The following is an 11516-nucleotide window of genomic DNA, read 5'->3' on the forward strand; positions in this document are numbered from 1 at the left end:
TGTGTGTGTGTGGTGTATGTGTGTGTGTGTGGTGTGTGTGTGGTGTGTGTGTGTTGTGTGTGTGTGTGTTGTGTGTGTGTATGTGTGTGTGAGAGTGTGTGTCAGAGTGTGTGCAAGTGTACCATGTGCACACGGAGTCCTGTGAAGGCAAGAAGAGGGAAGTGAAGTTACAGGCAGTAGCGAGCCTCCCAGTCCTCTGCAGAGTACTAAGCACTCTGAGGCACTAGGCTGCCTCTGCAGAGTACTAAGCACTCTGAGGCACTAGGCTGTCTCTGTAGCACCCCACTGTGTTTTCTGAGACAAGATCTCTCACTATCATCAGCCAGTCGGCAAACCCCAGAGATCTGACCTTTCCACCATCATGTTGAAGTTGGGATTACCCGTGTAATCCCAAGCCTGTTTTTTTGTGAGCATTAAGGTCCATCTCAGGTCCAACGCTTACACAGCAAACATTCTGCCTGCTGAGCCAGCTCTTTAGCCCATTAGAAGATTTTTTTAAAGTTGCAGCTAAGTTTAGTGGCATCTACCTTTAACCAAGCACTTGGGAGGCAGAGATATTGAATCCTAGTGAACTATGGGCCAACCAGACGACATCGTGAGACACCACTGTCCTTAAATACAAAAGCATTGCTTTTTTCAGAAATGTGTAAGTGGATTTTTTTTTAAGATCTCTTTACCTTATTCTATGTATATGGTGTTTGCCTGTATGTGTGTATGTGCACCATGTACACCCAGTGCCCCTGAAGGCCAGAAGAGTCCCCCCAGGAGTTATAATTGTGAGCTGCCATGTGGGTGCTGGGAACTGAACCCAGATCCCCTGCAAGAGCAGCCAGTGCTTTTAACCTCTGAGCCATCTCTCCAGTGCCATAAGTGGGTTGGTTGTAAGTAGGGTCTTACAATTGAGGAATCAAACTCCTGGGCGGCTCACCTGCTGCTGCTTTTTAAGAAACATTTCGATCTCCGTGTGAATCCGGTTCTCCTCTTCAGTTTTCATCCTCAGTTTCTGTAATACACCAACACCAAGCTCTCTACACGGCAAAGCTGAGATCCACAGTTCCCGGATGATGGGTGCAGCCCAGACCCCAGGAACGCCAAGGCTTCCTGACAGAGCTATTGTGTGGCTCCACTCAACTCTCTTTGTACTCCACAAACACCACAGAGCCATGGGCTGGCACTCCATTATACACATAAGGGCCCCAGAAAAGGCCACCACAGTCTCATCATCTGGAAACAATGCTTCAAGATTCTCAACCCAGAGAAGGAAATTACAGCAATTCAAGAAGCATGTGGTCGGGGCTGGAGAGATGGCTCAGTGGTTAAGAGCACTGATTGCTCTTCCAGAGGTCCTGAGTTCAATTTCCAGCAACCACATGGTGGCTCACAACCATCTGTAATGGAATCTGACGCCCTCTTCTGCTGTGTCTGAAGACAGCTGCAGTGTACTTATATAATAAATAAATCTTAAAAAAAAAAAAAGTGTGTGTGGTGAAACGTTCAGTCAGAGCCAGGCACGACAGCCCACACCTGGAACCCCACAACTCTGGAAGCTGAGGCAGCTGGATCAGTTTAAAGCCAGTCCTGCACTACAAAGTGAGTCTGTGGCCCACCGGAAGAAGAAAGAGGGGGGCATGGGGAAGCAGAGGGGTTGGGTGACTGGAGAGCCCATGGGGAGGGGAGCTTCACGGCGGGCTTCTCCTGCACACCACCGGGAAGCCGGAGGCATAGCAACTAAAGTCTCTACTCACAAGGATTTAAGACCCCAGTGAGTAATTAATGTTTGACCTCTGGGAAAACCTTAATCTTCCTGGTCCTCGTTTTTGTTTGTGTTTTGTTTGTTTGTTTTGCTGGCACGTTATCATAGCTGACACCTCACTGAGGTGGGAGCAAACTCTGCGGTTAGGAGTGCACGCTGCTCTGGTTAGAGGACTTAACTTTGGCTCCCAGCACCCAGGTTGGGAGGCTCAAAAGCATCTTGTAACTCCAGCTCTGTGGGACACAGCCTCCTGCCTTCACAGGCACATCCACACATAATTTTAAATTATGGAGCTGGAGTCACAAGATGTTGTGAACCTTCCAACAGGGGTGCTGGGAACCGAACTCGGGTCCTCTGAGAGAAATGCATACTCTTAACAGCTGATTCATCTCTCCAGTCCAAGATAAATTACTTTTAAAAAAGTGACAGCCCACATGACATCATCAAATCATCTATCTACCTGAGTTTTCCTTTTGTTCTGCTGTTTCTTTTCTTTTTTTTCTTTCTTTCTTCCTTTCTTTCTTTTTTTTTTTTTNGAGACAGGGTTTCTCTGCGTAGCCCTGGCTGTCCTGGAACTCACTCTGTAGACCAGGCTGGCCTTGAACTCAGAAATCCGCCTGCCTCTGCCTCCTGAATGGTGGGATTAAAGGCGTGTGCCACCACGCCCGGCTTGTTCTGCTGTTTCTTGATACTCAAAGTTGGATCAGAATCTGGCACTGAGCTCCATCCCCAGACAGCCTAATGTAGCACAGATTACCTCAATCTCCTCCAGCAAGAGTTCTTCTGCTCGGTTACATTTCTTCTGGGTCTGGGAAATCTGCAGCTCAGCATTTCTTTTCATATAAAGATTCTCCAAGTTGGTTTTCGCCTTCATCTCTTGTAGCTGGTCCCTGAGGTGAGCAATGTATTCGTTCCCATTCTGCAGAGAGAAGGCCAGGTTTCTGAACTTAAAATTCATCGAGCTTATAAATCAAGAAAATTCCCGAAGGCGTACCTACGGGCTGATCTGATGGAGTAAATGTCTTAACTGAGGTTTCCGCCTTCTCAGCTGTGTTAGGATTAGCCATCAAGGGCTGGAGAGATGGCTCAGCGGTTAAGAACACTGACTGCTCTTCTGAAGGTCCTGAGTTCAAATCCAACAACCACACGGTGGCTCACAACCATCCTTAATGAAATCTGACGTCCTCTTCTGGTGTGTCTGAAGACAGCTACAGTGTACTTAGATATAATAATAAGTGAATCTTTAAAAGAAAGAAAGAAATAAAGCCGGGTGTGGTGGCACACGCCTTTAATCCCAGCACTCAGGAGACAGAGGCAGGCAGATTTTTGAGTTCGAGACCAGCTGGTCTACAAAGTGAGTTCCAGGACAGCCAGGGCTATACAGAGAAACCCTGTCTCAAAAAACCAACCAACCAAAAAACAAACGAAAGAAAGAAAGAAAGAAAGAAAGAAAGAAAGAAAGAAAGAAAGAAAGAAAGATCATCATGGAGGTGGCTTCTGCTAGCACACTAAGGGGAATGTATTTAGTTCTCACAACAGCATGAAGAAAAACGAGCCTTAGGGCCAAGCATAAGCCTTAGGCTTATCACAGATTCTAGGCCAGCCAGGTCCGCAGAGGGAGAAATTGTCTCATTACAAATAGTGCTGCGCATGGTGGACCACATCTTTAACCCAGGACTCTGGAGGCACAGGCAGGTGGGTTAGTGTGCATTTCAGCAAGCCTGTTCACATGACAAGTTCTAGGCCAGCCAGAGATATACACTGAGACCCTGTCTCAAAGAAGGAAAGGAAATGAAGCAATGGGGTACATGCCTATAATCCCAACCCTTGGGAAAAGGAAGGCAGGATGATCAGAAGTCCAAGGTCATCCTTAGCTACATCCTTAGCGGCTCAAAGCCAGCCCAGGCTACAGGAGACCCTGTCTCAAAACAATGCAGAGTGCTGGCCAGATAGCTCAGTGGATCACTTGCCACCAAGTCTTAGGATCTGAGAGTGACCCTTGGAACCCACATGATAGAGTAAGAGAGCTGGGTCCCTCAAGTTCTCCTTTGACCTCCACACATGTTCTCCCACGCAGGATAATAAATAAATGTGGGAGGAAGGAAGGAAGGAAAAGAGGAAGGGAGGGAGGGAGGAAGCAAGCAGACAAACTAGCAAATACAGACCGAGTCTTTCCAGAACCTTCTCTGGTAGTCAGTATTTGCCACAGATTTGCCATTATGGTCTCACTTTGGTAGAAAGAGCAATGGTCAAAGGTGATCCCAAGATCCGACTTGCCACAGACTAACCAGTTGTATGAAATTGGCCAAGTTAGTTAGGGCCTAGGTTTCACCTTCCAAAACCCAGAATATTAGTACCTAGTGAGTGACTCTACTCACCCCACCCCTACTCCTACCCCCACACCCACCTCAACCCCACTCCCACTGGAGACTGGTTCAAAGACACTTCTCCCCAGGATAACAAAACCTGAAGATACTCCAGTCCTTCCCATAAGGTCTATCCAGTACAGATCCAAGTTCTTTCAAACTGGCTCTGCTTGGTTGGTTGGGTCTGTGGACTGAGAACCTGTAGTCATGTAGGAATGCATATATACTGAGTGTCTCCTAGTTTTCTTTCTATTGCTGTGATAAAACATACTGACCAAAAGCTACTTTGGGGAAGAAAGGGTTTTTCTGATTTAAGGTCACAGCCCATCACTGAGGGAAGTCTTGGCAGGAACTCAAGGCAGCAGGAACTGAAGTAGCAGCCATGGAGGGGTGCTGCTTACAGACTTGCTCAGCCTACTTTCTTATACAACCCAGGACCACCCAGGGGTGACGTCTCCCACAGCAGGCTGGGCTGCCTTACATCAATCATTAATCCAGAAAATGCCCCACAGATAGACACACAGGCCAATCTGATGGAAACAACCCAATTGAAGTTCTCTCTTCCCAGGTGACTCTAGCCTGTGTTGAGTCGACAAAACTCTGCCACAGTGAGTCAGTGAACATGAGAATAGACCTCTGATGGTTACTAGTGCCTCACAATTTTAAAGTCTCAAAACTCACTGATTAAAAAAGACAGTTCTTCACTGGCAGACACCTAGCTAAGCAGTAGACAGAGAACAGGGTGTGGTAGAGAAGGCAGGAGGCTCGGGGGAAACAGTAAGAGTGACTTCCCTTAGCACAGGGTCTAAGAAGGGCCATCTGAGGAGACTTACTTATCCTGACACTTGAAAGATAAGTAAGCCAATTCATGAAAGATGAGGACAAGAAAGTTTTCAATAAAAAAGAAAGAGCTGGGCTGGAGAAATGGCTCAGTGGTTAAGAGTGCTCGCTGACTGTTCTTCCAGTTGATCTGAGTTCAAATCCCAGCTACCACATGGTGGCTTACAACCATCTGTAATGTGATCTGATGCCCTCTTCTGGTGTGTCTGAAGACAGCTACAGTGTACATACATATACATTAAATAAATAAATAAATAAATAAATAAATAAATAAATAAATAAAATCATTTTTTAAAAAAGAAAGTAAAATAACAAAAAAATTTTTTTTTAAAAAAGGAAAAGGGCCCAAGTTTACGTGAGAGTCCCTGGGCAGCTAAGACCTGGATATGTTTCAGAAACTGAAAGAAAATCTGCATCTCGACTTTAGCACAGGACAAGATGTACCCATATTCTGGTTGGATTTATCAAGTTGTCTAGAAGTCAGGGGAGAGATGGTGAGGTGGCTAAGAGCACTTCCTGTTCTTCCTGGGCCCCTAACTGTGTTTCCCAGCACCCATGGTGGACAGTTCATAACCAACTGTAACTGTAGCTCCAGGGGATGCAATGTCCATCTTCTGTACTTAAGAACCACACACACACACACACACACACACACACACACACACACACAAGCTGGGCATGGTGGTGCATGCCTTTAATCCCAGCACTTGGGAGGCAGAGGCAGGAGGATTTCTGAGTTCAAGGCCAGCTTGGTCTACAGAGTGAGTTCCAGGACAGCCAGGGCTACACAGAGAGACCCTGTCTCTTGAAAAAAAAAAAAAAAAAAAAGAACCACACACACTCAGACATAGATGCAAACTCACACACAGACAAACATACATGAGTACACATAATTTCAAAAATCACTTTTTAAAAACTGGAAGGCTATGAAAGAGTTATATGGCAAACAGAAAGTTTATATTATGTAATATTAATTGTTTATAACACTGACTGTGGAAAAAAAAAAGAGCACTCACTGGCTGCTCTTCCAGAGGTCCTGAGTTCCCAGCAACCACATGGTGGCTCACAACCATCTGTAGTGGGATCTGATGCCCTCTTCTGCTGTGTCTGAAGACAGCTACAGTGTACTCATATAAATAAATCTTGAGAAAAAAAAAAAGCCAAAGACATCTGGGTTTAACTCTATTGCCTTAGGCTTCTGAATAGTTTAATTTCCTTCCTGCTGGCTGTCACATTTAGTGACAGTGTGAGACACAGAGTAAGAGCTATTTTCCGTTATCTTCACAGCAAGCCACACAGCCCACAAGGCATGGCACAAGCCAGCCACCCACGGTACAGGCTAAGAATTCTTTTCACCTTTCCCTCAGCGATTCATCCTTACCACAGCCTGACTTCCTGATTGTCCATGGAGCCAGGCGCTTCCCTGTGTCCTAGGTCCTCAGACTGACACAGGGCATTTGTGGGTTCTCATGGCAGACTAAACTTTCTACCCAAAGCTGCCTCTGCCTCTGCTGTCAGACATGGTCTGAACACATCATTGGATCCAGAGGTGATCCAGCGACATAAGAATCAGCCAGCTCATGAGGCCCTGTAGCTGCCGTAAGAAGTGAGCCAAAGCAATGGTAGCAGGAGCTCTCATAACCCACCCTGGCTTGGGGAGCCCGAGCATCGAGATTTAGAATTAGAAGCAAGGAAAGGCCATAACTCCTCTGGCGCGTCGGGTTGCCACTTTGGTTGGATGGCAAGAGGAAAACAGGAAAGCAGTGGCCTGAAGTAATGGAAGTCACACTTACAGCAAACAGTCCTGACGTGGGGTGTGAGGGCACACGCCCCTGACGCCCCGACTCCAGCACGCAGGATGTGGGCGCAGGAGAGGGTCATCCTTGGCTACTCAGCCAGTTTAAGCCAGCCTGAGCTACAGGAGACCAAGCATATTTATGCCTCTCAGTTCTGTATCCGGTAACATTTCTATCTAGCCATACCAGCACTGCTGGGTGGGGTGGGGTGGGCCAGGCTGAAGCACATACAACAAATGAAACTTGATTCCAACTTCTGTCATCTTTAGAAAATCAAGAATTGTAAAATTATGATAGAATTTTTCAGGAGAGGAAACTTGTGTGGAGTCTGCAGTTAGGAAGGTAACAGCAGACCAGAACCCCCAAGGGGCTGCCCCCAGTTTCACTAGACACACTTGTACCTTTTTCTTTCTCTCCTCTCTTCCCCAAAGATCTCACCGAGTAGCCCTGGCTGGCCTAAGACTCAGACATCCTCCTGCCTCGGCCTGCTGAATGCCAGGATTGAAGGTGGGCACCAGCACCCAGGCAGCACCTCAGCCAACACAATGGCCTCCGTAGCTCATTCTGAAAGAGACGTCCACGGAGTAGGCTTAGCTCTGCAGCTTTTGCTGGCCTCCTCCTGGATAATTCTTACCTGTACTTGCATTTGACGCTCCCTTTTGACATCAAGTAACTGTTTTTGAAGAGTTTTTATCTGTTTTCTTCCCTTTTCCTCCCTAGAAGAGGTAAGAACGGTAAGAACGGAGCTGTTCCCTAGTGGAGGCAGGGAGGGGGTATTGGGGGAATATGTAGGGGGTCTACTTTCTCAGAGAAGACAAGGGGGACTGGGGGGAGGGACAGGTGGGGGGTGTGGGCGGGGCACAGCTGGGATGTAAAGTGAATGAATAATGGGGAAAAAATGAACAGGACTTCTCAAGTGTTAGGCTCAACCAGACATTTACAAAGCAGGTTCTAGGGCTAGAGAATGGCTCAGCGATTAAGAGCACTGACTGCTCTTCCAAAGGTCCTGAGTTCAAATTTCAGCAACCACATGGTGGCTCACAACCATCCATAATGAAATTTGATGCCCTCTTCTGGGGTGTCTGAACACAGCTACAGTGTATTTACATATAATAAATAAATCTTTCCAGGGCTACACAGAGAAACCCTGTCTCAAAAAAAACCAAAAAATATAAATAAATAAATAGATCTTTCTTAAAAAAAAAAAAAACAAAAAAAACGGTTCTAGGCAGGAGAGATGGCTCAAGAGTCACGATCAGAGGACTTGAGTTTGACTGCCAGCATCTGTGCTGGACAGCTCACAGCTGCCCCACTACTGCCTGGACAGGGATTCATTTTAGCCCAGGCTAACCGGGAACTTACTCTGTAGCCCAGGCTAGACAAAACTCCTGGCAGCCCTCATAGCTCAGCCTCCCAGGTCTAGAATTACAGTCATAAGCTGCCATGCCTGGCACCATAAACATTTTTATAATGACATGGGTTAAAAGCTAAGGAAATCAGATTAGAATGAAAACAAGACAGAAAGTGACTGGATAAATACACTTTTCTTAGTTTTTTGTTTGTATGTTCTGTTTTATTTTTAAGACAGGGTTTCTCTGTGTAGCCTAGGCTATCCTGGAACTTGTGCTATAGACCAGGCTGGCCTTGAACTCTATGACAGAGACCTACATGCCTCTGCCTCCCAAGTGCTGGGACTAAGCGTGTACACCACCACCTCCCAGCTACCCCTTTCCTTTTAAATTTCCCAGTGTGTATGACAGCAGCACAGAGGTACTAAGACATGACACATTAATTCTTGATTGTCTTCTCAATATTTTAGTAAACTTAAAATTGCTCTTTAAAAAAAAAAATCTAACAATTTAAAAGAAGTGAAGCCCAATCAGAATTCATTTGTAATTGTCAACGAATAAAACTTCAGCAAATCTAGCTTCAAATCCAACTGGCTTTATTCCAATTCACGAAGGGCATCATCTCACTTATAAGGTGCCCTGATGTGCTGAACACCTATGAAACAGAGGTAGATTCACAGGCTGTGTGTCTATGACATAGAGGAAGTCGGATGAGTTCAGCAAAGGCAGAGATGGACCAAGCCAGCAGAAACTAGGAATGAAAGGCAGACTGGGCATCTCAAAATGACTTTCCTTAAAGGGCCCCCTTAGACAGAACAGCCTTTTCAGTTATGACAGAGAGTCACGGGACTCTCTGGCTGGCTGTTGTGAATTTCCTGGCTTTTAGAAAACTGCTCTTTTTTAAAGTCTGGCTTAACTACGTGGCATAAAGCCATTCTGGCCTGGCCTTTTGGAGACTAGTGTAGGAGTTCAGGTCAACACAATGGCCTCTCATAAAGGCTATTTAACAGTATCTACAGCATGTACAGTTATCTGCCATGGGATGAGACAGCCCAGGCCTGGCCTGCTAGCGAGGGGTGGATCTTGATCTCTAATAGGAACTGTTATTACCAGGCAGCTAGCACACGCCAGCAGCACTTCACATAGAGCCATGACCTAAGGCATGTTTGCTTTATTTTTACTTTTACTTAATCTTATATGTAGTAAGTATGTTTGAGTGTATGTGTGTACACTGTGTGAAGGCAGGAACAGACGGAGGTCAGGAACCAGGGCCTCTGGAACTGGAGTTACACACAGCTGAAAGCCACCATGTGGCTGCTTGGAACCAAACCTGGCTACCTGGAAAAGCAGCCAATGTTCTTAACTGCCGAGCCATCTCTCCAGTCCTTTGTTTTTGTTTTGTTTCTTAAATCTGAGACAAGGTGTCACTACGTAGCCCAGGCTACACTCCAACTAAAATCCCTCCTGCCTCAACACCCTGAATGAATATTTCTTTTCTGTCACATATGCTAAAAAAGGTGTTCTACCACTGAGCCGCCTCGCTAGCCCTATCTTGGATATCTTTGGAACGTACTGAACATCCCAGGGAAGGAAAATGCCCTGTGGCAGGCACCCAGCTTCTTGCTTGCTATTGTGTTGTTTGCTTGCAGTGCTGTGGATCAAGCTTGGAGCTTAGTGTGTTTACAAAGTGCTCCCTGTTAGCTACACCACAGCCTAGGACACTGTCCAGGGATTTCAGTCTGGTCTGTCTTAAAAAGGACAGCCAGCAGAGAAGCAGTATCTTCCCTCGTTATAGTGCGAGAGGCTGAACCCAGGCCTCTGTGTGCCAGGCAGTCTCTCTCCCACTGACTGCCTCCCAGCACTGACTCGGCTATTTTTTACGTCTCATAACTTACCCATGCTGGCCTCTAACTTGCCATCCCCCTGCTTCAGCTTCCAAGTATCTGAGATTACAATCCTGTACCCCAAACTGAGCTATGGTATTCTTAATATAGTGTGGATCCAAGTAACCAAGGACATCTAAACAGTTGCCCCATCGGAGCCAGGAATCTGCAGGAGCTGAGAACCCTAGAGTCTGCCTTCCGGTGATAAATGAATGAATGTAAACATTTGGTGCTTGGGAAATTTAGGACTTCTGGTAAGTTTTATGCCACCATAAAATAAAAAGCAAGGCCCGGAGAAATTGCTCAGTGAGTAAAGTGCTGACTAGGAAGTGTGGTCCTGAGTTTGGAGACACGGAACATAACGGCAGGTGCAGTAGCATTCCCCTGTAACCCACTGTACAGTGAGATGAAAGCCAGATACAAGGGAGTCCTCAGAGGCATCACAGAAACAAAAAAACAGAAAGACCCTGTTTCCATTCAATCAAGATAGAAGGCAAGAGTCGTCGCCTGCCATTGTCCTCAGACCTCCACAGTGACACACGGTGGCACACACATGCCTACACTTACACACAAATGCACACACACAAATTTGCAGAGCTGGGGAGCTTGCTCGTTGGTTAAAGTATTTGCCACTTAAACGTGAAGACCAGAGTTCAGATGGACAGAGCTTACATAAGTGCCACACCTGTTATCCCAGCACTCGAAGGCAGAGATAGGCTGTCCCCAGGGCAAGCTGCGCAGGTGAGCTCTGGCTTCAACTGAGAGATTCTATCTCAAAGAGTTAAGTTGGGAAACACTCAAGAAAGACTCCCAGTGTTAACCTCAGGCCTACATACATATATACATGCACCTACACATGTACGTGTGTCCCCTCACATGTAAGCATGCATACACACACTTGTGCACCACACACATGTACATGTGAGCAAAGAAATATTGCAAAGCAGACCTGAAGTATCAGCTACTGTGAGGCAGGAGAAGCTCTGAGAGCTGCCTATGTCACACAGTTAGAGCATCCAAAAAGAGAATCACAAAGCACACAAGTCCATCACCACCCTGACCTTGTGATGACATCATGGAAATTCATTTTGCTGTCTCTTTCTTTGCCCAAGGCTTTCAGGAGACTGGTGAAAGAGCCAGAATCTTGCATCTCCATCATGGCATTCACAATTACATCACTGAAATATTGCCTGCCACGGGGAACAAAAAAAGATAGGCTGGTAAGACATCCTGCCCTACCTCCTTAAAGAGCTGCAGAAGCCCAGCTGGGTGGTGGTGGTGCACACCTTTAGTCCTAGCACTGGTGAGTCAGAGGCAGTTGGATTTCTGTGAGCTCTAGGCCAGCCTGGTCTACACAGTGAGTGCTAGAACAGTCCAAACTACACAGAGAAACTCTTGTCTCAAAACAAACAAACAGCCGGGCGTGGTGGCACACGCCTTTAATCCCAGCACTCAGGAGGCAGAGGCAGGCAGATTTCTGAGTTCGAGGCCAGCCTGGTCTACAAAGTGAGTTCCAGGACAGCCAGGGC

The 11516-nt window shown here is 46.5% G+C and overlaps 1 protein-coding gene across 3 annotated transcripts in view; it reads right to left on the reverse strand.

Annotated features, from left to right (window-relative positions):
- The window catches only part of Iqcg (IQ motif containing G), a 36066-nt gene that overhangs the window by 10619 nt on the left and 13931 nt on the right, over positions 1-11516 (reverse strand). For 2 of the 3 annotated variants that reach the window (XM_021185250.1, XM_021185251.2), the window contains exons 5-8: positions 11049-11177; positions 7390-7471; positions 2511-2672; positions 929-1003 (exon numbers count right to left, since the gene is read on the reverse strand). In XM_021185250.1, coding sequence (XP_021040909.1) covers positions 929-1003; positions 2511-2672; positions 7390-7471; positions 11049-11177 — 448 coding nt within the window. The remainder of the gene's footprint in view (positions 1-928; positions 1004-2510; positions 2673-7389; positions 7472-11048; positions 11178-11516) is intronic. The other variant, XM_021185252.2, reaches the window with a different exon arrangement.

This window comes from Mus caroli, chromosome 16, assembly GCF_900094665.2.
Source record: "Mus caroli chromosome 16, CAROLI_EIJ_v1.1, whole genome shotgun sequence".
NCBI classification, from domain to species: Eukaryota; Metazoa; Chordata; class Mammalia; order Rodentia; family Muridae; genus Mus; species Mus caroli.